The 25773-nt window shown below is 45.5% G+C and overlaps 1 protein-coding gene across 1 annotated transcript in view; it reads left to right on the top strand.

Annotated features, from left to right (window-relative positions):
- The window catches only part of FRMPD2 (FERM and PDZ domain containing 2), a 95048-nt gene that overhangs the window by 4384 nt on the left and 64891 nt on the right, over positions 1-25773 (top strand). Inside the window, exons 3-11 of the mRNA XM_063727554.1 lie at positions 5032-5223; positions 6872-7004; positions 7535-7585; positions 7681-7768; positions 9260-9392; positions 10830-10901; positions 15109-15283; positions 24109-24256; positions 24926-25064. Coding sequence (XP_063583624.1) covers positions 5032-5223; positions 6872-7004; positions 7535-7585; positions 7681-7768; positions 9260-9392; positions 10830-10901; positions 15109-15283; positions 24109-24256; positions 24926-25064 — 1131 coding nt within the window. The remainder of the gene's footprint in view (positions 1-5031; positions 5224-6871; positions 7005-7534; positions 7586-7680; positions 7769-9259; positions 9393-10829; positions 10902-15108; positions 15284-24108; positions 24257-24925; positions 25065-25773) is intronic.

Genomic DNA, 25773 nt, shown 5'->3' with positions numbered 1-25773 from the left:
ACCCTCCTGATTGCAGGTTGGCTTCCATTGAGTACATTGTGAAGGCGTAGCCACTTCTCTGCCCAGAGCATCTTTGAGCTGGAAAATAATATGTTCCTTCCTCCTGCACACTTTCCTCCAGGCAGAGGCACGAGGACTCCAGTAGATTCAAGACTAATAGGTTGAGTTAAGAACTGGCTGGAAAATAATATGTTCCTTCCTCCTGCACACTTTCCTCCAGGCAGAGGCACGAGGACTCCAGTAGATTCAAGACTAATAGGTTGAGTTAAGAACTGGCTAAATGTATTGCTGAGTCCTGGCCAGGAAGATGAGAGTGAGTGTGAGCTGGAAGAGATCCAGTATGAGAGGGACTGAGCTCTGAACTAACCAAACATTGGTTTAGCGCTCTAGGCATATGAAGCATGGCAAGTGGAGTGGGCTTTAAGGGCCAGAGCCACCAGCCTCAAGCCCTGTTTATTAGGCCAGGAGGCAGAGTGACCAGGTTACTTGAGCTGTTTCAGCATCTCTAACACTTAGTTCTGTTCATCACTGTTCTTTTCCATTCATTACAGGCTCCTCTCTTCATCCAATTTGGCATGGGTCCATGAGGGGTTGGTTGGGCAGCTAGGAGTTAGGAGAATGGTCCCTGGACAGGCTGTGCTCAGAATCCTCCCTCAGTCCTGGGTCTTGCTCTGGTGCTGAGAGGGTGTACCCGGACCCCTCTCCTCGGACCAACATCTGCCCTAAACAGTGCACTGACATATTTCCCCAACTACTTGGCATCTTAGCCCCAGGTGCAGGTCAGGTGGAAGGTGTGGGCAGGTCTCTAACTACAAGTCATCTGTGCTGCCAGTACCCCATCCTATGCTCATGGCAGACATCACCAATCAAACATGGTATTCTTTCCCACTGAGCCAGGAGTTGCCTTCAAAATCCTTCTCACCAGCCTCTACTGGCAGTGTCTACCAATGAGCTGAATTTAGAATTTTAGATGAAGCCTTTTGTCACTGTGGCCAAGGCCTTGCCCTAAGACACTTTTAGACAGAGCCCTTAGAATCCAGGTGAGCTCCCAGGTGTGGGTGGTGCCTCTGGCAGTGCTTAGGATGCTGGAGCTCTGTCTGCACTTCAGTCCCTGCAGCTCCATGAGTCTCTATGCTCCATCGTGCTAACCATGTGGGAAGATCAGCCTTGCGGGTGGCAGTCACTGAAACTGGTTCTGGGAGCTTGTTGGGTTAATGAGAAAGAAGTGGCTGTCTACCAAACCCCTGCTCTTCAGGTCCTTTCTCTGGAAATGGGGATGCAGCTTGTGAACTTTCTTGCATGGTATCTATGCATGTTCATCTGAGGGGTGGGAGCTGGTTTCAGGATATAATTTCAAACAAAGATGAGAGCTAATGAGTTGTCACAGGTGACGTTGAACACATCTTGACCTTGAGATGTGAACAACCAAAACCAAAAACTAAAACCACTTGTCTTAAACCAAGTGGGGGGCTCAAATAACTGTGTGTTTTTACATGCAATGTTTCATTACCTCATTGTTTCCTTCTAAAGTCAACAAAAATCATTTCCTGAGAAGAGATATCTTAAGGGAAATGTGCCTTGTCAGTTATAATAGAAGCCCCACAGTAAACACCAACTGACATTGATTGAGGACTGGTATAATCCAGAGGCCATGTAGACAAGTGGGGACAATTCAAGTACCTACGTCACAGGATTGCAGTGAGGACTAAATAAGTTTATATGGGTAAAAGACTTAGAACAAAGCTTGGTATATTGTAAGTGCTCTATGTCCAATAATAACAATAATGGTAACAATAATAATAGTTAATATTACCACCTTCGGGTACTTTTGACTTGATCTTTATTAGAATTCAGGCAGAATACTCATTTTTAAGATGAAGAAACCGAGGGTCAGAGATGTCAGACAATGCTCTTCCCATGACATCATTTTGCTTTTTGACAAGATATGGTGCTTTGTAATCAGGCTGAACTGTAATGTGTCATGGAAACAGAAGGCCTAAAATACAATGGCCAGGGCCAAAGATATGGTTATCACTTACTTAACAAGAGGTCTAGGGATTGGTCAGCAGCCGTTTCATGTCATCAAGGATCCAGGCTGTGTATTTCCATTCTACTTTCCCCAGTGGCTGGCTTTCTGTCCTATGTTTGCTGCCTAATTGTCACCGAATGGCTGCGAAGACTCCATGTATCAATCACATCAATTTTGAAGGGAGGAACAAAGGGGAAAGCGTAGGGCCAGTCATGTGTCCTTTTGTCAGTAAAGCAAAAGCCTTATCAGAAGCCCTCTAACAGATTTCTCTCACACCTTTCACCAAAACTGAGTGTCATGGTTTCTGCTAGAAAGCAAATTTCTGGCTTTCTAGCCTCTGGAGTAGAAGGCAACAAGGGTTAAGGGAGTTGCAGATGGTGCTAGACTAGCCAGACAACAGTGTCTGTTCATGTGGAAATCGGATTGTATTTTTCTTGCAGAGCCATGGAATAACAGAGATGATTGAAATCTAATCATGTACTCTTCTTTTGGGCAGATGCACGTTTATTCTTTAGGAATGACCCTCTACTGGTCAGCAGGGTTTCATGTTCCGCCACATCAGGTTTGTAAACAAGATACTCCAAGTCTTGCCGGGCTATGTTTCTGGGTTTATTTAGTGGTTTTCTCCTGGGCAGGGACCACATTTACTGAGCACACATAATGCCACTCTCCCCTCCTCTAGGTCCTAGGCAGGCGTTGAGAACTCATCACACAACTCCTTCCTGCTAGTGCAGAAACAACCTCAGAATCCCACTCAACATAGCACTCCAGGCAGCCACAATTTGGGATTGGCAAGCAGGATAAGTTTGGCCATCTCCGCTCAGAGGAAGTATTAATAGCAAGCTAGAGAATTTTGTAGACACTGAAGATACAGATTTACATATATTTTAAAAAGGCTTTAAAACAGCCCTTCCCAAAGTGAGATGCTTCCCTGAAAAAGGCTTCTGGGCTCAACAGATTTGGGTAAATGCTCCCTACAATATCCCCCTCTCAAAGATTTTTTAGAGTCATTTTTTAAAGACTACAAGAAGGCTTAAAGCTTAGAAACTTAACTTTATCCTGGCTGGGCATGCTGGCTCACGCCTATAGTCCCAGCACTTTGGGAGGCTGAGGCAGGCAGACCACTTGAACTCATGAGTTCGAGACAAACCTGGCCAACATGGCAAAACCCTGTCTCTACTACAAATAAAAAAATTAGCTGGGTGTGGAGGTGTATGCCTGTAGTCCCAGCTACTTGGGAGTCTGAGGCACGAGAATCGCTTAAACCCCGGGGGCTGGGAGGGGAAGGTTGAAGTGAGTGGAGATCAAACCACTGCACTCCAGCCTGGGCAACAGAGCAAAACCCTGTCTCAAAAAAGAAATACATAAAAATATCCTAATATTTTACACAATTTTCAACTACAGAATAGAAGTGTTTGTGTACATTTCCATTTGACACTGTAACAATTCCTTAGAGACTGGTGCCACAAGAACACATGCTGGAGAGCCCTGCCCAGCTGACCCGGCTAGACTGGCTCCCTCCCTCCTCCTCCCTTCCTTCCTTCCTGCCTTTCTTTCTACTCACCCCTACCCTCTCCAATTCAACATCCGGGCGCTTCCTGGGTGGTCTTTCTAAGAGACCAGCTCACGACCACTCTCATATGCAACCTTTTGTAACGCCTCACTGCCCATGGGGTTGCCTTCTGGCTTCTCAGTGAGACACACCTGGAGCCTAGGATAGGGTCCCTGCTCCTGTCTGGTTCCCCTTTGGCACTCTGCCATAATCAGGACCGGCTTCCTGGGTGTGTGTCCTGGGTGTGTGACCCTGTGTCATAGCACAGGGTCCTGCATTTAGTTTAATGCTCTGCTATCACTGTCCTAGAATTCTTAATAATTTTGAACAAGGGACCCCACATTGCTATTTTCTCCCAGGCCCCTGTCCTCATAATCCCCTTCCCTTCAGATGCATGTCAGTTCATCTGCATCTTCGTGCCTTTGCACACACGGATCCCTTCACCAGCAACTCACTCCCCACTTTCCTCTTGGTTAACTCCGGCCTTGGCTAAGCCCCTTCCTCTACATTAGTGCCATGGCCTGTGCTTCCCAAGGTCAAAGTCCTTGTCATCCTCTATGGTCTTTGTCACTTTTAGTGACCGTCTCTCTCATCACACCATTATTTTCCTGAAGGCAGGGACCATATCTGGTGTGGCTGTGCAGCACCAGGCACAAAAGACGCCTGGATTTACTGTGACAGCAGGACTTAGCAGCTTGGCTGTACACAGAGATAGGTGCTCACAGCTGATGCTCCCCAGCAAGAAGCGGTAGTGCAGCCTTTATCTGGAAAGTGACCTGCAGTGTGGGTTGAGCTTGAGAAAAAGTCTGATTTTGAATCTGAATTTGAGGACTTTCTCGTATGAGTTGTGGTCATTTAAATGCATGAGGGAAATGCTTATAAGATGCTTCTGTTTTCTTTTGCTCGATGCGTACACGTGACAGACATAAAGTTCAACCAACAATGATTGAGCATTTGTGCTGACTGCTGGCTGTTCCGAAGTGAACAGGAATAGGCCACAGTCTGTATGTCCCAGGAGCTCACATTCCAGGGCAAAGGCCAAGTGAGACCTCCTGAGTGACTGGATACAATGACAAGCTGCGCAGGTGAACCTGAGTGAAAGGCTGACCTCTGGTTTGATTAGGGGTGCTTGGCACAGGTGGAAATCCGTGTTGTCAAAGCATCTATTTTTCATGAGCATTCCAAGCATGTGCTTGGGCAGAAGGATGTTCTGGTTTAGAAAGCAGCAGACGACACAGAATTGATGCAGAGGTGATTGACTGCTCTGCACTTTGTGGCCTCAGTGATGGATCTTGTGTCTGTCCTTAAACTCTCCAGAAGGGGCAGGCATCTGCTCTGGTGCTTGTGGGAACACCCGTTTCCATGTCTCCAAGGCCTGCCTGACAAGGTGCTGGCCTCATAGCAGCAGCTCTGGCTGCTTTCTCCTTTCACTGGCCCTGTCTGCCTCCAGCCCCTGCAGCTCCATGAGCCCCTGCACTCCATCCTGCTGACCATGTGTGAAGACCAGCCTCACAGGCGGTGCACGTTGCAGTCGGTTCTGGAAGCTTGTCGGATTCATGAGAAAGAAGTGTCTGTCTACCCAGCCCCTGCTGGTCTCCACATCAGAAGGCTGGTTGGCTTGGTTCTGGGTACCATTTCTGAGGTCAGTAGAGAACGGTGCTTTTCAAGCAGTAGCTGCTGGCCATGTGTGGCTATTAAAATCTGAATTAGTTATATTATAATTAACTAAAATAAAATAAAAAATTAAATTAATCCGTCACATCTGTCACATTTCAAGTGCTCAGTTGCCACTTGTAGCAGGTGATGACCCTGTTGAACAGGGTGGATCTAGAACATTCTTCTCATTGCAGTTCTATTGGGCAGTGCTGACAAAGACCTTTAGGCAAGCCCCAGTTTGTCACATGGCTAAGACTCTTGACACCTTTGCAAGTGTGTCCTTATATAAAGCAATCATGTTTAGAACCCATGATTCAGTTTTCTTATCAAAATTCAACTCTAGGTTCTGCACAGAAGGCTTCCCTGACTTCGTTTTTGTGGTCCCTGGGTACCCTCCCCTCTGCTATTTTATACCTGTGGGGTGTCCTTTGTTGTGCTTGTCACACTGTGCTGCTTGCTGCCCTGTGCACTCCTCAGAGTGCAGGAAGGGGCCTGGCACATGGGAGGCATTTGGCTTAGGTTGGATTCCCTCCAAGCTAACCCAGAGACAGGGATTCTTGTGCAAGTTATTTACTGGGGAAATGTTCCTGGGAGAGGGGAGTGATGGTAGTACAGCTGACAAGTTGAAGGATATAGTCTCAGCTGGAGACAGGCCCAGCCTGGGCCCCTGGGGAGCTGTGTTGCAGGAATGGCACCATGGAGTTGGTCCCCCATGAGACCTGAGTGGAGCTGGGATAAGATGGGCAAGTGAGGTGCCTATGGCACAAAATGTAAGGAAGTTTGTATTTGGGAGGAACCAGAGACAGGTAAGCTAGAGGCCAGTTGAGTGGCTGCACTTGTCCAGGGACAAGTTGGAGAGCTGAGACCAGGATTAATGAGGGGCCACGTGGATGGAGACGAGGGGACAGCAGGGTGGACAGTGGCAACAGTCAATCAGAGAAGGCCTCTTCCATCAGAGAAGGCCTCCTTCTTGGACCCCTTCTCTCTTGGCATAGGAACATGTGGCTCCTACGAATTGAGCCAGAGGATTTGGTTGGGGAAGTGGGCTATATTTATTTGAAAGATACTAAAGTCTACCATCCACTGGTGTGCCATTGTCCTTGGATAGACACTGTATTGACCTGCAACATTTCCATCAGGGACCTGCAAGGTAGATGTCAGTCACACTGCATTAGGTGTGCTATGGTGGTGCATAAAGCACACAGAGATGTTGGGGGAGACAGACAAGCAGCACACTCATGGAACATGATGCAACAGAGCCAGGTGTGAGTGCAGTGATAAGGGAAGGTGATCAGAGGGCAGAGGTGGAGAGGCTTAGAAGTAGGCAGGACACAGCTCTGGGTCTTGTGGGCACAGAGGAGCTTCTGGGGAGGCTCTAGCCATGGAGGGAATGCATGAACAAAGGCACAGATGTGTGTGAGTGTGCAGGTCTGGAGTGGGGACTGAAGTGCCTTCAGGGTGCATGCAGGGGGTGGGCACAGAGCACATTCTGGGCGCCAGAGAACACATCATTAGGTCACCGTGTAGGGCAGACAATTCCACATTGATTTAGTCTGACAGCCAGTTTGCATGTATCTATAAAAATGCCCCCTCCTTATCTTGGGATGTGGATGTGTGATGCACTTGACCCCCAGGTGGAGAAAAGAGTTGTGGAGGAAAGCTCCTCTGTGCAGCAGAACAGAAGCTACCTGCTCAGGAAGAGACTGCATGGGACAAGCAGCGAGAGCCCAGTGGCACAGGCCCCAGAGTGTCTGCATCCTTGCAGAGGTGAGTACGTGCCCTAAGCAGTCCCTGCGTGGGCTGATGGTACCCATTCTATTGTTTCCTGCCCTGTATGGGCCGCACATCCACATTGTGATGGCAGAGAAAGCCTATGTAAGTGCCACTCTTTCAGGAAGCCCCTGAAGAGAAGGGGCTGAGCTTAGGACTCACCTGTGTTCCCAGGAAAGTCTTATTTGGGGACACAACTTAACACAGTTATTTATATCAAATGAAAACTTTAAAAATGAGTTCTAACTGTCCAAGTTGAGAAAATCCAAATTGAAGCAAACGACAAGAAAAGAAAAACTTGATTTTTTTTTTCAGTTATTGTTCTGGGTGTGTTAAGAGTGGTTTGTGGAATAGTCTTCAAATCTACTGTTCTCTACTTTTCAACTAAATCTGAGCTTTTTTTTTTTTTTTTAAATTAATGTTATTGTCTGTTGTCCCTAAAACAAAGTGCACTTTGCCATTAGGCTTTATCTTCCCTTGTAACCCTCCCTCCAACCCTCTCTAACTGTCATTTCTGTTTTCTACAGGAGGAAACAGATTCAGAGAGGCTAAGGAATTTCACCAAGGTCACACAGCTAGTAAGTCATGATGCCATTCATGCTCTGGGATGCCTGATTTAAGAAAGCCGTGATCTTGGCTTCTGCCCATGCCCTGTACCATGCTGCTTGATTAGTTTCAGAAAGAAGCACAGAGACCCAGAGCTCACCAGAGCCCCATTGGAACACCTCGACACACAGTCACTGCAGCCTCCTTGTTAACCGGTAAGCAGCAAGGCCTAAAGGGTGCTGTGAACTTGATGTGAGACATAGGTGTGGGGGCTATGGTACCTTATTTCTTTACTCATTATTAGTGAGAAGCCTCTTGCTCCTCCAGAAAATGCCAATGCTATTTCATTAGCAGATGAAGAAGCCACATTTAAGCAGATCCAAAGCCAAGATAATGAGGGGCCTGGTGGCAGCTGTGCTGTCAGGGCATCCTGTTTCCTCTGGGAACCATACTCAGGCCGCGTGGCGGAGCAACAACATGCCTCAATATTGTTGCCATTATCCATTGCCATACCATGCTGCATAACAAACAACCACAAAACACACTGACTAAAAGCAACAATTATGTATTTAGCTCATGATTCTGTGAGTTGGTCATTTAGGCTGTGCTCAGCTGGGAGATCTTCTAGACTCTGCTGAAAGCCTTCCTGCCTTTGTGACTATCTTCAGCTCGGCTAGCCAGCTTCTCCTTGGGGGGTGAATGGCCATTGTCTGGGAAGCTCTGTCTCTCCTCCACCAGCAGGTCAGCCTAGGATTGTTCTCCTGACAATGGCAGAACTGAGAGAGAGGAACTGAGAGAGAGAGAGAAAGAGGGAGAGAGAGACAGAGAGAAAGAGGAGAGAGAGGAGAGAGAGGACGGTGAGGTGCATAAAGCCTTCAGAACTGGGCTTCCATCATTTCCACATCATTCTGTTGGCCATGTCAAGCCTAAAGGCTAGCCCCATTTCAAGGAGTAGGAAATAGACTCCATCTCTTGATGGCAGGAGGATGCAAAGTCGGATTGCAAAGGTGCAGATCAGGGAGAAGAATTGTGGACATTTTTGCAATTGTCTAACTTAGGATGCTTGAATCAGATCAAAACCTAGATGGGCTCATATCTTCCTGGACCTGGAACTATGTTTATTTTGAAGTTTGGGTGATTTATTTATTCACATATTGACCTGTTGAGGGCTGTAACAGTGTCTTGTCATAGTTGATGTCAAATCCACAGCTGGCACCCTGGTTGGATATTGTAGAGTTTATCTTGCAATAATTTTTCCTGCCATTTAAAACTTTATTTTCCCAATGAAAACAACTTTTACCCCCTGATTCCTTAAACAATATATTTTATTGTCAAAATATTTTGAACAATATATCAAATTCTAAAGAAGCCAGAACCTCTGCAATCCCATGACCTGCTGGGTGATTGCTCTAGACCTGGGGTCCTGGCACCACAAACAGAGAGGCAAAGCCATGGGGTGCAGAAGTCGACTGTGCCTTGTACCTCCAACCCCACCACACCCCAGTGGCTGTGCAGCCTGGCTTCTCCAGGCCTCAGCTTCCCCTACTTGAAAAGTGGATGTAACTCCCCCATAGGTGGGGGAGAAGGTGACATGCATCAGTGGGTGCACCCTGCCCAGCTGAGCCCCTGTGCGGGTAGTCTTTCATGCCATGGAAGCCCTTGCTATTGCTAAGTGTTTCACCCCTTCTCAACACCTCCCTGGCCAGCACTCTTCCAGGAGCAGATCCCCAGGACCAGCAGGAGGGCCGGAGGCTCAGCTCTGGATCTGTGCACTCGGCAGCAGACAGCTCATGGCCAACAACTCCTTCTCAAAGGGGTTTTCTGCAAAGAAGGAGCAAGGTAAGCAAAATAAAGCTGAAGGGCACTCCTCAAGGAGGCTGGAGCAGGGAGCTGTGGGTGGCAGGCACAGTGGCTGAAAATGGGCAGGGTCTTCTAGGGGACAACTTCCCTGGGCTGAGGTTTATAGGATTGGAGTGACATAAACCTGAAATTTGCAACTTAGGGCATAGGCATTCACTGAGTGGCCTCACTGGGGCAGGCTCTGTGGGGGACACTGTGTAGGATGTAGGGTTGAAGATGCTGGGTCCCACCCTACAGGAAGCCACCAGTGTGAAGGGTGGTGGCAGAGCATGCTACGTGATTCGAGAACTGACAAGGCAGAATGTGTTTGGAAGGGGCCTTCTACACAGGTGAAAGGAAGGAGCACAGATCCAGGGCCGCAGGGGGGGCTTCTTTAGGGAGCAGAGGGTTATTCTTCCAGCTGGGTAACCCTAAGAGGGTAATAGGGTTAGGGGGAATGTGCCTGTCTGTCTGTCAAAGTTAGTTAAGGTCTCTCGACTGAGCTGAGCTCCAAATAGCCTCAGGATGTCCCTCTTCCTGTTTGGCCTATGGTTCTCATACCCTGGCCCGGCCAGCACTGTCCTCCTAGGCCCTTCTCTGGCCTCCATGAACTTGGTGGAGGGCGTGAAGAGGGCTTCTGAGAGGCTTTGTCCACCTCCTTTGGCTTTTCTTCCTGATCGCTCACTAAAGATACTTCTATTGGGAACGCTTGCAGGACACAAGTCACTTCTGGGCTGGAATTTTGGCCTCTTGGGACAAGAGTCCTGCTAGGTACCCTTGGGGGCACTATAGAAGCCCCACCCAACCCTATCACTTGCTGGTTATATGACTCAGGTGAGCTTCTTAAGCTTTTTTTTTTTTAAAGGCGAGGAGCCTCAATTTCCTCACCTGTAAAATGGGTTGAGAATATGCACCCCACAGGGGGATAGCTGGGTCTAGCTAGTTATGGGTATTGCAGTCTTTTCTGGGTCAAGTGTAATACAAATACACTGAGAACAAGAGCTGCCCACTAAGCTATTGATTCAAAATCTAGAGCTAGAAAACATTTCAGCTCATCTAAATCTAGAAGTATTTTTGTTTTTTAAAATATTTTTATTGCATTTATATTTATATTATACAATACATTTTACACTTTTGATACATACAAAAGATGGAGTTCTGTGTGAATTATGAAACTTATAATTCACCCCAACACCCCTGTACCCAACTTAAGAGCCAGAATGTTGCTGATACCCTATACCCACCTGTAAGACTTCTGCTCCAAGACGTACCATTCAGCTGGGGACTCAGCCCAGGTCAGCCCCATCTTGGCCTGTTTCCTGCTGGCTCTGGGGAATGTGTGCTGGTGGGGGCTGCAGAGGTGCATCATGGAGGAAGCCCAGACCCAAAGCCTGGAATCTGTCATCTTCTCTACCATACGTGACTGTTTTCCTCCAGTTTTCCAGGCCAGAGTTCATCCTGTTGGCTGGAGAGGCCCCGATGACACTACATCTGCCGGGATCGGTTGTGGTAACTACTGGGCTAGACTGGGCAGGGATGGAGGGTGGCGAGGGAAGCGGGCAGTTGCGGGATGCCAATTGTGTCTGAATGGGGTCTCACATGGGGACATCCCAGTGGCATTCAGTTTCCCCCAGACCTCTGCCAGAACCATCACTGACTCCCACTGCTGCTGTTTTCCCTTCAGCCTGTTAAAGGGGCCCCATGTGACTTCCAGCTGAGTCCTGCTGGCCCTCCCAGCCTCAGCTAGGGAATGCTGTGAAACATCTGCCAGGTGCCAGGCACTATTCTAGGCCCCCATCTATGCTGTGAATGAAACAAAGTCCTTTTCATGTGGAGATTACATTCTAGAAGGAGGAGGCAAAGACAGACAAAGGCACAAATATAAAAGAATGCCAGGTAGTGATTTGTGCAAGAAAAAACCAAAAAAAAAACAAACAAAAAAAACCACAAAAAAACAATGAAGAAGGGAGGAGGATGGAGCATGGCAGGTGGTACGAGGGAGAGTATGCTCTTTTAGATAGGAAAGTGGCTCTGGGGAGGCATCTTGTGAACAAAGACTGGGTGAAGACAAGGAGTGAGCCATGTGGGCTTTTCAGAAAGAGCAAATGCTGTGTGGGCTGTCCCTTCCCTGCCCCAGAGCCTGAGCACGTCCCCTGCAGAGCCCCATGTGTGGCTGGTCTCACCCTAAGCTCCCCAGAACGTATCTGTCCATGTTCAGGCCCATAGCTCTGTTGTCCAGGGCCCAGGTGGGGCCTAGAGCTTCTCAGTCAATGTTGAGTATTTGGATGTGAGCCTTTCCCATCTCCCCAACCCCCAGGGCTGGAAGCACACACATTGTCAACTTGGCTTTCTGGGCCTCTGCTCAGGGCCTCCTGGAGGCAGGGCTTGAGTGGGGCATGGCTAGAGGCTCTCCCCTCTCAGGCTCCTGCATTGCCCGCCACTTGTCCTTCCTGCCCTGAAGAGCACCAATGAGCCCACCTCTGGCTTACTCCAGCAAAATCCCGTTGAATCCCAGCTTCCATGCATCCCCCTGTCAAGGGGATGTCTGTTGCAGTGCACTGACATCATTTCCTCTACACCTTAGTCCTAAAAGTGTTGAAGCAAACTTGTCAGTGCAAGTGGGATGCCTGCCTGACGGGGGCCTCCAATTCCTATGCAATGACCAACTGCATCAATTCATGCAGCACGCGCTGACAGGCACCCACTGTGTGCCTGGTCCACCTGCACTGGCACAAAACGTATGAAGTGGGATGATAACTTTTACACCCCAAGTATGCAAGATTGAGTTACCCAAAGCATGAAAATGCTAAACCTAAGGAAGCTGGTGTGTGAGGGGCTGGGGGTGTCAGGGTGGCTCACTCTGAGGGTCTACAACCTTCTGAGGACACTTCCTGTATGGGGCTTGCAAGTCAGAGGGCCATGGCCTCCTCAGACCAGTCCCACCTCTGCCCATCCCCTTCAAGCCACCTGCCCTCAGCTGAGGGGAAGAAGGGACAATTCACCCAGGGACCCATTCCTGACATCCCTGTGGTCACACGGCTTAGGTGACTGGAAACTCCTCTACCCACCAGGTAGATGGGCCAGACCTACTGTGATGGGGGCCAGCTTCCCCCGCTCTGCAGGGATGCTTGTGCAGTGCTTAGGTACCAAGACTCCAGGTGATGGGAATGGTGCTACTGTCCCAGTTCTGTCCGGGGTGAGCATCTTGACCTACACACCAGGTCTAGGAGCCTAGTTATAATCCTCAGAGGGGATCTTGAACCCTAGCCTCTAGGAAGATGCCAGAAGGGTATGAGGGTGACTGAGGGCTCACTCAGTAAAATACTTTTTGGACCTCAGTCCCTTACCTGGGAAAGGGGAGGCCCCATTCCCAGGGTTTCCTGTGTCACTCTGTCTGTCTGGCTTGGGCTGGAGCATTTGCCCCTGTTGCTTTAGCCCCTCCTTTCCTGTCCCCAGGGTCCTCAGTCAGTGTAGCTCCATATCTGTCCCTCCAAGTGGAGTTCTTGGTACACACACCCTTTCCTTCTGCTTCCCTGTGGGTGTCGGGAACAAAACAGGTTCCCCTTACAGCATGGCTCTCCCGTGGGAAACACTGGCAAATAGGCTCACTGAAAAGTGAAGAGGCAGCACCCTGTGTTCAAAAGCAGCCACCATAGGAACTAAAATATAAAACGTTTTCTTTTTTCTCTATATGTGCTTTCTCTGTCTCATCATGTCATGGTGTTTTTGTTTTTTATTTGCTGTTTAATGTCACATTCTCTTGGGCATAGGGACATTCACAAGCTGGACAGAGACCCTTGCAGGTACCTGGGACCTTGCCCTGTGACTTTGCCACACCAGTTGCTGGATCCATGCACCATGCCCCAGGCAGGGTGAAAAAGCCCAAACTCCCTTCCCATGATTCTGCTGTCCCAGCCCAGACAATCAGTGGTCCCCCAAGAGATTACACCCTTTGTATGGAGATGCGTTTGGTACCTGGCTTGGGAGCTGGGTGGGTGAGAGGCTTGTCCCTGCTGAATTGCCCAGGGAAAGAGCTTTGGTGCTCCTGGCCCAGGGTGGGGACAGCCACTGTCATGGTTGCTCTGACATGCCTTGGGTGCATGTGCCTGCTTGGGACCTTTCCTCCACCAGCCCCTGAGGAGGGCATCACTAGGGGGCAGTGAGAGCCATGGCTGCCCTCAGTGGAGGGCAGCAGAGGTCACTGTGTGGGGAGGACGAAGGGGCAGGGGAGGCTGGGCAAGGCATGGGGATTCAGAGAGCAGAGGAGTTGGCAGCCAGAACCCTCCAAGGAGGAGGGGAGGCAGGACTTCTGAAAGTCGAAGCTTTGTATACTCGCTCATTGTCCTGGGGACTTCACTCAGAAAACACACATTCCAAGACACAACTATTAAGAGTGTCCAGAGGGCAGCTTCAGAGCACTGGACCTAGGCAGGGGCCCATCATGGGCATACGATTCATCACTGAGGGCCTAGGCAGCCCTCTCAGGAAGCAGCTGGGATTTCTGCAAGGGAAAGAAGTGGGTCAGACCTGCCTCCCAGCCTTCCTGGCTCTCACAGAATCACCTTGGGAAGCTTTACTAGATATTGATTTCCAAGGCCTTGTGCCAGACTGACAGAACCATCTTGGGGGTGGTCCCCTCACCTCTCAGGTGACTCTGGTGTGCAGCAAGTGTGGGAACCAAGGTGGCATGGAGTATGCCTGTGTGATCACCCCTGTCCAGCAGCATGTGTGAAACCCCCTCCCACAGGGACCTCAGATCTGCTGTGGCCCCTGGAGTGCATAGGCTGCCCCTGGGTGCCAGGAGTGTCAGGGTATGACCACAGGCATGGTCTTGATGGCATTAAGGCCACATATGCTAGTGTCTGTCCATGACTGCCTTCTAAAGAGAACTTCCTGGGGGAGGTCTAGGCTGGGCTTTGGGACATGGGGATACTCAAGAAGAGCCACAGACAAGGGCTCCAGAGCCTGACCTGACAGATCCATAAGAGTTTGCCACGTGGGGAGGGAGTGGAAGAGCCCTAGGGGCAGTGGGTATTATATGTGCAAAGACACGGGCAGAATGGCCCAGGTGGCTGCCTGGTGATGAACTGTCCAGGAGGCTGAGCCAAGGCGACAGTGGTCTGGGTGGGGCTGTGGTGGGAGATGAAGAGGCAGAAGGCAGACTCTGGAGGCTCTTTGGCTCTGCTGACCCATTTCTAGAGTCTAGGTAATCCCCTTGCTCCAGCTCTGTCTCTTCATTGGATCTGCACCCGCCCAAATTCTCTCTGAAGTTTAGAATTAATTAACCTGTGCTCTGGTGGGGCCTGGGGGGACAATGTCAGATCAACAGATTGATCCAGGGCCATATAATTCATTGATGAGGGCCTTGGGTGACCCCTCTTAGGAAGCAGAGCCCAAGGGGCAGCTGGGATTTCCGCAGGGGAAAGACATCAGTCAGGCAGGCCTGCCAGCTTTCCTGGCCCCTGCTGGGCCTGGCAGAAGGCTCAGATTTGAGTCCAGTTCCTGCCTTACAAAGTGTGCAAACCCTGGGCAAGACTCTTACCATTTCTGAGCCTCAGTTTCTCATCTGCTGCATAGGAATTGTAAATATACTCATCTCTTAGAGTTGTCAATTAAATGAAACAATGTGTGTAAAGTGCTTAGTACAGTAACCAGCACACACTAAAGGCTCAATGACTTATAATTGCAGTATAATTGATACTATTGTTGTTTTCAGACCAAAAAAGGGAAATCCTATTTGGCTCTCAGGGACCTCTGTGTGGTCCTGCTGAACGGGCAGCACCTGGAGGTAAAATGTGATGTTGAATCAACAGTGGGAGCTGTCTTCAATGCCGTGACGTCCTTTGCCAACCTCGAGGAACTCACCTACTTTGGCTTGGCGTATATGAAACGTAAGCATCTCTTGGGTAGCTCACAGCTGGCCTGGTGCCTCCAGTAACCCAGTTATCTGGGTACCTGAGCTCTGTTTCTTCTGGGAAAACTGTTTGAGACTTGGGTACCTCCCTTTGTATACCTAGACATTAGACAGCATGACGAGGGCTTCAAGTACTCATGGATAAAGAATCAAGCAAGTGCAGAAGGTTGTCAGGAAATAATGAGTATAAGATGTGGGTTTCTGTGGCTTGCTGGATCTGGTTGATTGATCTCAGGGCACTGAAGTTAGACAAACAAGCAAATGTTAAAAGCATTTCCATCTAATGATGCAGGACTAATGGGGACTAGTACCCTGACCCTAGGAGCTAATTAAGATTCCATTCTAAATATCCAAGAAAAAGGGTTTCTATACCCTCTTCCCTCTCTGACGTTCTGTTAGAGACTCTTTATTTCTGCTGTCAACCTAAAATGACAGTGGAGAGAGACGGGCTCTCCAAAAAATGAGTTTATTTGGGAATTAGCAGGAGATTGCAGTCTAGGATCCACATGCCATAGTGAACTATAGATGCATCTAAGGAGGTTGGGCAAGGGCAAGCCTTTATAGACAAAAGAGAGAAGTACATGTGAGTTGTTTTGAAACAAAAAGATGATTGGTTCCAAGGGCTTATTTCAGGAGTTGACACGAGTTCATTAGTGAAAACAATGTCAGGCAAGTGTTCTTGTGTGAGTGGCGAGCTGCCCTTGTGTGGCGAGCTGTCCTTGTGTGGCTAGCTGTCCTTGTGCTGCTGGCTGTCCTTGTGTGACTCATGTAGCAAGCTGTGGTTTGGAAAAAAGTTTCTATGGTATTTTTCATTATAGGCATAGAGCATGAGTGACCCTCCCTTATGGCCTCCCAGCTCCATTTTAGTAGGGTTAAATATAAGTGACTTATTTTGGTATTGATAACGTTTACATTTCTCCCTTTTGATCTAGTTATTGCTCTGAAAGCATCACTGCTGGATCATCCTGTGGTTAGGTTTTGATTGTTCCTCGGTGCTGGGATGGACCTTTCCTGGTTGTTCTACTCTCATGTTGAAGGGAAATGACCAGCAAGTAGGAGTTGATGTAAAAACCTCTTTCAGCTTCATTTAAGCAACATGGAGGTTTGGAAGGAGTGGCTCTGAGGCTAAGTCTGTCTGGAGTTCATTGTTCTGTTTCACAGGTGTTGGTTGTCATTTCGAAGCGCTAGACCAGCGTTGGGCATTTTGGTGAACTCTCTGTGTAGCCTGCACATCAGGCAGGAGACTTGTTCCTTGAATTTTACGTCGAGTTGTCCAGCTTCAGTTTATAGGGCTTTAGGAACAGAGCAGTTCTTGTTCTTTGTTCTTCAGATACTGAAGGAAGCAAGAAGAATTCAGGGTCCAATTCAGTCTACAGGAACACACAAAAGCAATGAACAGGGCTACAGTCAGATAACAGGTGTAATACAGTTTTCACCCTCCTTCAGAAGCATAATTTCTTTTCTACAGTTACCCCCATTTTTACTAAAGATAATCACAATAAGACAAATTTGTTTACTAAGTAAGTTTAGCCTCATCAAGTTTGGTCTTGATGCATAAGTGCATCAAGAATAGCGATGGACCACGTAGGCTCCTTTGAAGCTTGTTCTGCTAGAACTTTTGATAAGAATCTCAGCCTGGACTTTTAAAAGTCTCTCAAGGCTAGGAGGCCAAATCAAGACAAACCTCAGTTTGGCTGAAGTAACTTTATGTGCATTTTCAAATATGACATCCAAGTCAAAGCCTTAGTAATATAACCAATTTTAAATATTGTATCCTGTTATAAAGAGAGCATATTTTTATTGAACTTATATAAATAACTATGTTATCATAAAAATAAGAATGCTTATGGATAGTTTTAGAATTCTGGTTGGATCAGGAAGGGAGAAAAAGCAAATATTTTAATTTTGTTCACAAGAGTGTACTTTACTATGTTGTTGTAAACTATAGATAATGTACCAGGAAAAAGTTACCTTAAATCTAGAAAACAAAACATTTAAAGAACCAGTGAAATTTCAAGTAAAAATTATAAAAACCCATTATTCTTTTTCATCCGTTCATTCAGCCTCATGTAATTAATTCTTGTTCTGCTTGATCTTGGTTAGCAGTTTTACAAACTCAGTTTCTTCTTTAGTGTCCTGGACATTTTTCCTTAGTCCAATGGTTTGATCTTGAAGTTATCAGAAACCTGTAACTTGTCAGAATTCTTTCCATCTTTTCTGTGAACCTCCTTGAAGAAAAAGCAATTTTTCGACTGTAGCTGATTGCAAATGCGTTTAGAAAAGTGTCAACACCATAACATTCCATGGATGATAAGGACTTAGAATGGCCATGGTTAAAAATATGAAGAGAGTTTATTATAACCAGCAATTTACAGATAAATTTCATTGTTTCTATGGCATATATCATTTTAACATAATAACCAAATATTATACTAAGACATATTGGAATTCTAGCAATTTTGTACAATTTTAGGAACATTTATATCAAAACTACATTTGTAAATATAACTTAAAGATTTGGCACCACTTATTATTGGATAATGTTTCCCATGAATTTTAACATATTGAATAAACCCAATTAGTTTAACACCTCTTTTACAAGGTGAGGGACATATCCTTTGTTGCTTCCAAGGGCCCAGCTGGAAAGACCCAAAGTTAATTCAAGGTCAAAAAGACTCAATTTAGAATTTGATTTTGGGAAGTTGTCAAAACTGTCAAAAGGTTTAAAACCCTTGATCAAAATAGAACCACTAGTCACTGTAAAATAATTGTCATTCATTTAACCAGAATGATAATTAAAATTCTTCAAAAGGCAAATACATAATGGTCAAAACTTAGCTCTTTTAATATTGAGAAGATCACTTTTTTAAGTAATAAAAGACCTAATAAAATACAGCACAGAGCACAAGAAACTATTTTGATAAAACACAAAATTTTTGTTTTCTAGGCCAATTACTAAAACGTTAAGGAAAAACAATATTAACAGCAGAGGCTAATACTGCAATATAACTTTATTTTATTAACAGAGAAGACAAAATAATAGTTTTGCACAAGTATGATTTTGATATTAAGGTTCAAGTTTTAGAAAAACATAAGTAAATACTTTTCTTCTAATTTTAATTATCTTGATCACACAAAAATTTCTTTCATAATATTCATCTTCCATAAACCTTTTGCAATTTTCTCAAGCCATTTATAATGTTCTTATTCAGTTTCATTGATATCACTTTTTTCTTTATTTATTCATTTTGAAGCAATCCTCAACTAGCCTCCAACTAGAGAAAATTACTTTTTTAAACAACAACAAATAAAAACACATTCTCATATCTTCCTTTTAACTTTTCTCACCCAAACATATCTTACATTTTTGTACACTTTGTATACAGAATTAAGTATAGTAATTGGAATTTTAAAACTCTTGGTAACTTTAATTTCTAGTGAAAACAAGAAAACTAGAAAGTAAGCAATCATAAACCGCCTTTTACAAATTTGTGAAAACATTATTTTATAACACCTAGAAATATATGCTCCCTCATAGCACATTTTTTCAGTGTAGAATAGAGCATTTTAATTAACAGACCCAAATATCTTTTGTTCCTCTACAATGAGGAGACAAAATTATATAAGCTTAAGCTTATGTTCAACAACTAATGTTTCAGCATAATATCTTATTTGGAAATGGTCTATTAAATGAATATTCATCATTTCATTTAACTTACTGTAACTTTAATGTTTTAAGTAACCAAAAAGATTTTGTAAACCATTTTAAGTAGATTTATAAACCATAATCATTGTTGAAAAGCTTACTTATACTCTATTTCATTTATATTTACATTTATTAATTCACTTGGTTTTAACAATTATGTTTGAATTGTTTATGAAAACTCCATTAGACATTAAACAAATGTAGTCATTATCTTAAGTTATTTTTATTGTTAGTAAATCAGGCAAGTATTAAAAAATACCACAGAAGCAAAGAACCTAAAAGTTAAAACATATGGCTTTTTTTAACTCTCTTTTTTCATTGTCAGATTTGTCGCACATCAAGCAATTTATTTTTACTGTATGTTTTATTCTTAGGTTACATTTAAAATTTTACCATCTTAAACATACATATGCTTTTGCTTGATAAATCCGGATAGAAGAAGTCGTATGTCTGTATTATGTTTAATGTTGACAAGTCTCCACACATGACTATTTTAATTGAACCAAAAAACTTAAACTAGCTTCTATATTTACCAAAAATTATACCAGATCACCTGAACTCAAAAAACATTTAGGTTAGTTCTGTTTTTCTGAGAAAATAGTTAATTTATAAAAGTGTTTGTTTTCTTCCTTCAAGCCAAATCTTCTCGCATGTAGCAATAGGACAGTTGTTCAGGATGAGGGCTCTCTAAAAATACTTTTAGATACAAAAGTCCAAATATCCAAAGGTATAGCCACTTCAATTGTGACTCAAAGCCAATAAGCCTTTTATGTCTTAACCATGGATGTGAGAGGCTTCCACAAAAAGAGTGTGAAAAATGCAGTACCCCCCTCGAGATCCAACATCTCTCCCAAAGATAAAAAACAAAGACCCTACTTGTTAACAAGGTAGTGGAGGTTGAAACAATTGAGACAAATTCCCCTGGGAGCTGGCACTCTTGGACAAGGAGACGCTTCATGTTTCAGACTCCTAGCCAGCTGGCTAGCCATCTGATGCAAACCTGACAGTCTCCACCACCCGGCTGGTGGAGACTAGAGAAGATATCCTCACTGGCTACAGAGCTCTTGAGACATAAAACAAGATGAAAGGAGAGTCTTATTGTAACTTTTATCCTTGTGGTAAATCACACAGAAGACAGAGATTAAAAAAAAAAAAAAAGAGCTATTTCTGTTAGAACCTAGAACCAAATTCACAAGAGTCACAATTCAGAGAACATCCTTAACAAATGTTTTTCTCCTGCCAATTCAAATTTAGAAAAGAAGGGACAAGAAAAAATGTTTACCTTCTTCTCTTAGCCAGGCACTACCAATAGATATTTGGGAAAGCTGGCTTTGGAAAGAATCCCCACCTTTTGCGGGCTTTTGTCAGGCCTCTCAGCATCTCATCCATAGGCTGGAGTGAGTGGGGTGTCCAGCCTGTTAGGGTCCCATCCTCATTGCCAGAAACTGTAAGGATGGAAAATTTCCACTTCTCTCCTTTATCCTCACAGGCTCTAGCTGTGTCTGAGAAGTAAACTAACATAAGAAAGATCAACAGGAGAAAAGCATAATAAATGTTTTATGTGGCATGGGAGCCCCTATAAGAAGGCGAAGACTCCAACAAATTAGTTACTGGGTTGGACAAAGAACAGTTAATTGTGAAAATGGGACTAAATTATGAGGAGGCTTAAAAGATCAGAGTTATTCCAACAAGGTCTGTATGGTATTCTGTGTCTAAACTTCTTGTCCTTGAAGATAAGGATGTTGCCTTTCCTTCCAGGAGAGGGAGGATGACTATCACATTGGGAATTTCATCTTCTTTAAGAAATAACACAAAGGTCAAAGTGGCCAATTTGCACCTGCTCTTAAAAGTGCACTTAAAAGTGCCTTTTACTTAAATAGCTGATAGGCCCAAATGGCATATTTTAACTTCTTTATTCCACCCATCTAGAACTTCCCCAGAAGATTCACGTATTAAAAGATGACTTGGTAGTCATGGAGAGAAGAATTGGATTAGTAGCTGAGCAGTTTGGAAAAAAGAGGAGTTCAGCTAGAGGAAGACAAAGAGGAGGAGAAATTGTAGATAGGGGAGGGAAGGTTCTGGAGACAAATGAGTCTAAGCTAGCTTTGAGATATTTACATTAAGGCATTTTTGAGTCCTGAATGTGTTTTGAAACCTCAAGATGCCAATTGAAATATGTGCCCCATTCAAACTGACCTTATAGCTGCAGTCTTCTAATTTTAATTCTAAGGAAAAAACAAGCTTGGGCAGTTCAAATGATCTCCATCTGGCCATTGGAGCTCTAAATTATCTTTGGTATAATTTGTCCATAAGCTTAAAAATTCATGGGGTGAATTATGTTTGGAAAGTCTATGTGATGCCGATTTAAATTCTGTGCACAAACAACCAACACCAAAAGAGTACTCATCAGAAAGGATGCCAAATCCCCTAAAAAAGTGAAACCAAAAGAATACTCAGAAGAAGGACCATGTCCTTCAGACCTATAAAACCAGATCTCGAATCAAGTCAAAGCAAGCCAGAACAAGGGTGCTCAAATCAAAGACAGAACTTAGCACCAGCAGAAAGATGATTCCTGGAAGCAGAGAGCACAGTGGGCTCCAGTGGGCACTGCACGTGTTCTGCGGTCACTGATATGGGAAAAGGCTTGTCCTTTTTGGATCCCACATCTCTAACACCAGGTTTTGCCAACCTAAAATAACAACAAAGAGAGACAGGCTTTCCAAAGAAAGAGTTTATTCAGGAATTAGCAGGAGATTGCAATCCGGGATATGCATGTTCTAGAGGACTACAGGTGCATCCCAGGAGGCTGGGGGAAGGGGAAGCTTTTAAAGACAAAAGAGAGAAGTACATGTGAGTTGTTTTGAAACAAAAAGATGATTTTTTCCAGGGGCTTATTGCAGGAGTTGACATCAGTTCATCAGTGGAGACAGAGTGTCAGGCAAGTGTTCTTGTGTGAGTGGCTAGCTGTCCTTGTGCGGCTGGCTGTCCTTGTGCTGCTGGCTATCCTTGTGTGACTCATGCAGCAAGCTGCAGTATGGAAAACATTTCTTGTGGTATTTTTTGGTATAGGCATATGCATGAGTGCCCCTCCCTTGTGGCCTTTTGGTTGCACTTTATTAGGGTTAGACATAAGTGACCTCATTTTGGTATTGATAACTTTCACACCATTACTGTAAATATCATGTTGCCACAGCTGGATTTCTTTAACCACTGTGTGGAGACTGAGCTGGGATCACACTGGCCTTCTGGCGAAATCCTCTCTCTCCCAGCCCATCTGGCTTAGGTGTCATATCTCAGTGTTCCTCTATTTTCCCATTTCTAGTAGGAGAAGCTCATGAACTTATATAATTATTCTTTGTACCAAGCAGGTCTGGTGAGAGCATGTTCTTATCCTCATAGTTCTCATCAGACCTTCTAAAGATCTCTCTCGCAAATAAGAACAACTGTTATATACTTTGATGTGATCAATTGATATTTGTTTGACCTTTCGTAAAGGGTGAATACAGGTGTCTTTAGGAATTATGTTGTTATTGATCTATAAAATGCAATCTAATCCAGTGTGCTTGCATTGTGAGTGCACCTGCACTCACAAATCCACTTATCTCCTACCCAATCAGGTAGCCATCCTGAGCCCCTCCCACGTGGACAATTCTACACCTGCCTAGCTAGGGTCATCTTGGGGAAATCACTCAAAGGTGACTACCTCTTGGGTTTGGATATAGACCAACTTGGGAGGGTTTACCAACCAACCTTTGGTGGGGAACTGCCTATCTCTCGGGGAGAACTCATCCTAAGGGAAGGGTAAGTCCAGTGTGGGGCATCAGATTCAGCAGCAAGGGCAGAGGCAGGTGGCAGAGGGGATGGAAGTCTGAGTGCGGTGTGGTGACTGCTGTTTAAACCCTGGACACCCCCTCCCCACCCCAGCATGCATATGCATTGGGAGAAAAGTCACCAGTTTAAAAGTTCTGCCTTCCAAAACTGGGAAGGACTCCTGTGCCCAGGTAAGCTGCTAGAGAATGCCTTGGGCTGAAAGGGTGGAGCACTGAGAAGGAGGAGCCACTTTGAGTGTGTGGTAGAACAGGGCAGGGGCAGACCTGCAGCAGTCCCCAGGAGTGGCCGAGGGCACTGGAGGGGTTGAGCTTTGCTGTGAAGAGAGCAGAGGGGTGGGGGAGGGGCCTTCAGTGGCTGAGGCTTATTCAGCCTCCCTCTCAGAGGTACTGGAGGACACACTTGCCAGGATTTGAAGTCTTGAGCTTGGGTTGGTGGAATTTTCAATCTGGAACCACTTGGGTCAAAGGGCAAATTGACTCCACTTACACCATGTCTTAGGCAGCTCAGGCTGCTCTAACAAAATACTACAGAGGGGGTGGCTCAAAAATAGACACTTCTTTCTCACAGCTCTGGAGGTTGGAAAGTCCAAGAACAGGTTTCCAGCTGATTCTGTTCCTGGTGGGGTCCTCTTTCTGGCTTTCAGAGGCCTCCTTTTCACAGTGTCCTCACATGGCTGAGAGAGGAAGCTCTGGTGTCTTCCTCCTCTTATAAGGACGCTGATCCCATCATGGGGGCCCCACACACATGACCTCATCTAAACATAGTTACCTCCTAAACACCCCACCTCCTAATGCCATCAGATTGGGTGTTAGGGCTTCAACATATGGATTTGGGAGGACACACATATTTGGACTGTAGGATTCCACAGCTGGGGAGGAGGGGGATTGTCCAGCTGAGGTGGAGGGTTCTGGCACATTGCACAAACTTAGTCAAACTCCTTTCCTTGGTTTTCCATTTTATACCCATGAGATGATAGCTGAAGGCAGATATTAGGCGACATCTTGTAAGATAAGATAACTAATGGTATTTTCTCCTCTTGGTGCTGAGTTTTCCTTATTTGACCCTCTCCTCTTTGTCTGCTCCTTCTTGACACCTCACGACCCCAACAAAGGTTCCTTGGTACCAGGTACGCAAAGACTTACCTCCCACTCCTGCATTCACCCAGCTCGTGTGTGACCCTTTGGGTAGGGCTTAGGGCTATGAGTCTGAGAGATGGTGCATTCCCTACTGCTTCTCCCTCCACACATGCTCTATTTCCATTTCAGGCAAAGAGTTCTTTTTCCTGGACAGTGAAACCAGATTGTGCAAAATAGCTCCTGAAGGCTGGAGAGAGCAGCCTCAGAAGACCTCCATGAATACCTTCACACTCTTCCTGAGGATAAAGTTCTTTGTCAGCCACTATGAGCTGCTCCAGTGAGTGCTGCAAACCTCTTCATTTGTTCCTTGAGGGATTTATGTATGTCCAGGCTGATGGAGAGGTAATGGATTGACAAGTGCTTTGCAAACTGTAAATTACATACAAATAACAATAGCTATTGTGGTTGGTTTTCTGTTGATTGGATTCTGATCAAGATAGAACAAAGGAGGAAAATCAGTTTTTTTATGCAGGCCCTGGTCAGAATGAGAATATGCCCTTTTGTTTCAGACACGCTCCACTCAAGGTAAAATTCTTTGTCTGTGACCCTAAAATGCCCCCTAACCCCCAACACACAACTCAGCAGCCCAGTTATGAGGGTTGAAGGACAGAGACATGGGTTTGCAGTTCGATCACTGCTTCTTTATTTCTTTGTTTATTAGAAACACCACCGAACTGATTATTAGCTTCCTCACTCAAACCAGAGCAAGAAACATCTCTGTAAGTTTGTGTGAAGTGACTGGCATAGAGTGGCCCTAAACGAAGGGCAGGAGGCATGGTATAAATGCAGGAGACCACACTTGTCTTGCTGGCATTGCCTCTGAATTCTATTGAGTTGCATCATCTTCCCTACTTTCCCAACTTCCCACACTGAGAAAACCCACTGGTGCTAACATTCTCCCTTTCCCTTAGCAACCCAGCCCTTTTTATTGCTACTTCTTTTCTAGGCACAGCCTGACAAGGCACCAGTTTTACCTGCAGCTTCGGAAAGATATCCTGGAGGAGAGGCTGTACTGCAATGAAGAGATGCTGCTGCAGCTGGGGGTCCTTGCCTTGCAGGCTGAATTTGGCAATTACCCTAAGGAGGTAGGGGTGAACACCAGGGGCCTTTGTGTGGGGTCACTGGAAAAACAGTTACAGGATGAGGGCATGTGTTAGTAATGTGGAGACTCTGCTTTGAGTATTGTTAGCATCTACCAGCTAGATTGGAGTAAACTACATTTATCCATCCATCCATCCATCCATCCATCCATCCATCCATCCATCCATCCATCTGTCAATCCACCTATTCATTGATTCATCCATCCACTCATCTACCTATTCACCTGTCTATCCTTCCATCCATCCATCCATCCATCCATCCATCCATCCATCCATCCATCCATCCATCCATCCATCCACTCACCTACCTATTCATATATCCATCCATCTATCCATCCATCCATCCATCCAACCATCCATCCATCCATCCATCCATCCGTCCATCCACCCACCCACCCACCTACCTATTCATCTATCCATCGATCTATCCACCCATCCATCCATCCATACATCCATCCATCCATCCATCCATCCATCCACTCACCCACTCATCTACCCATCCATCTACCTATCCATCCATCTACCCACCCAGCCACCCACACACCCATCCACGTATTCATCCAGAAAGCATTCACTGAGCACTCTTTGCTAGGCTCTGAGAGGCACAAAGATGAATAAATCCAGTTTATGCTCAGTAATATAGTTCTAGTCTAATAGGTACCTCCTAAAGACAGTAATTTACTCATTTATTGAA

The sequence above is a fragment of the Pongo abelii genome, chromosome 8, assembly GCF_028885655.2.
Source record: "Pongo abelii isolate AG06213 chromosome 8, NHGRI_mPonAbe1-v2.0_pri, whole genome shotgun sequence".
Taxonomy (NCBI): domain Eukaryota; kingdom Metazoa; phylum Chordata; class Mammalia; order Primates; family Hominidae; genus Pongo; species Pongo abelii.
This window is presented reverse-complemented; position numbering and strand designations above follow the sequence as displayed.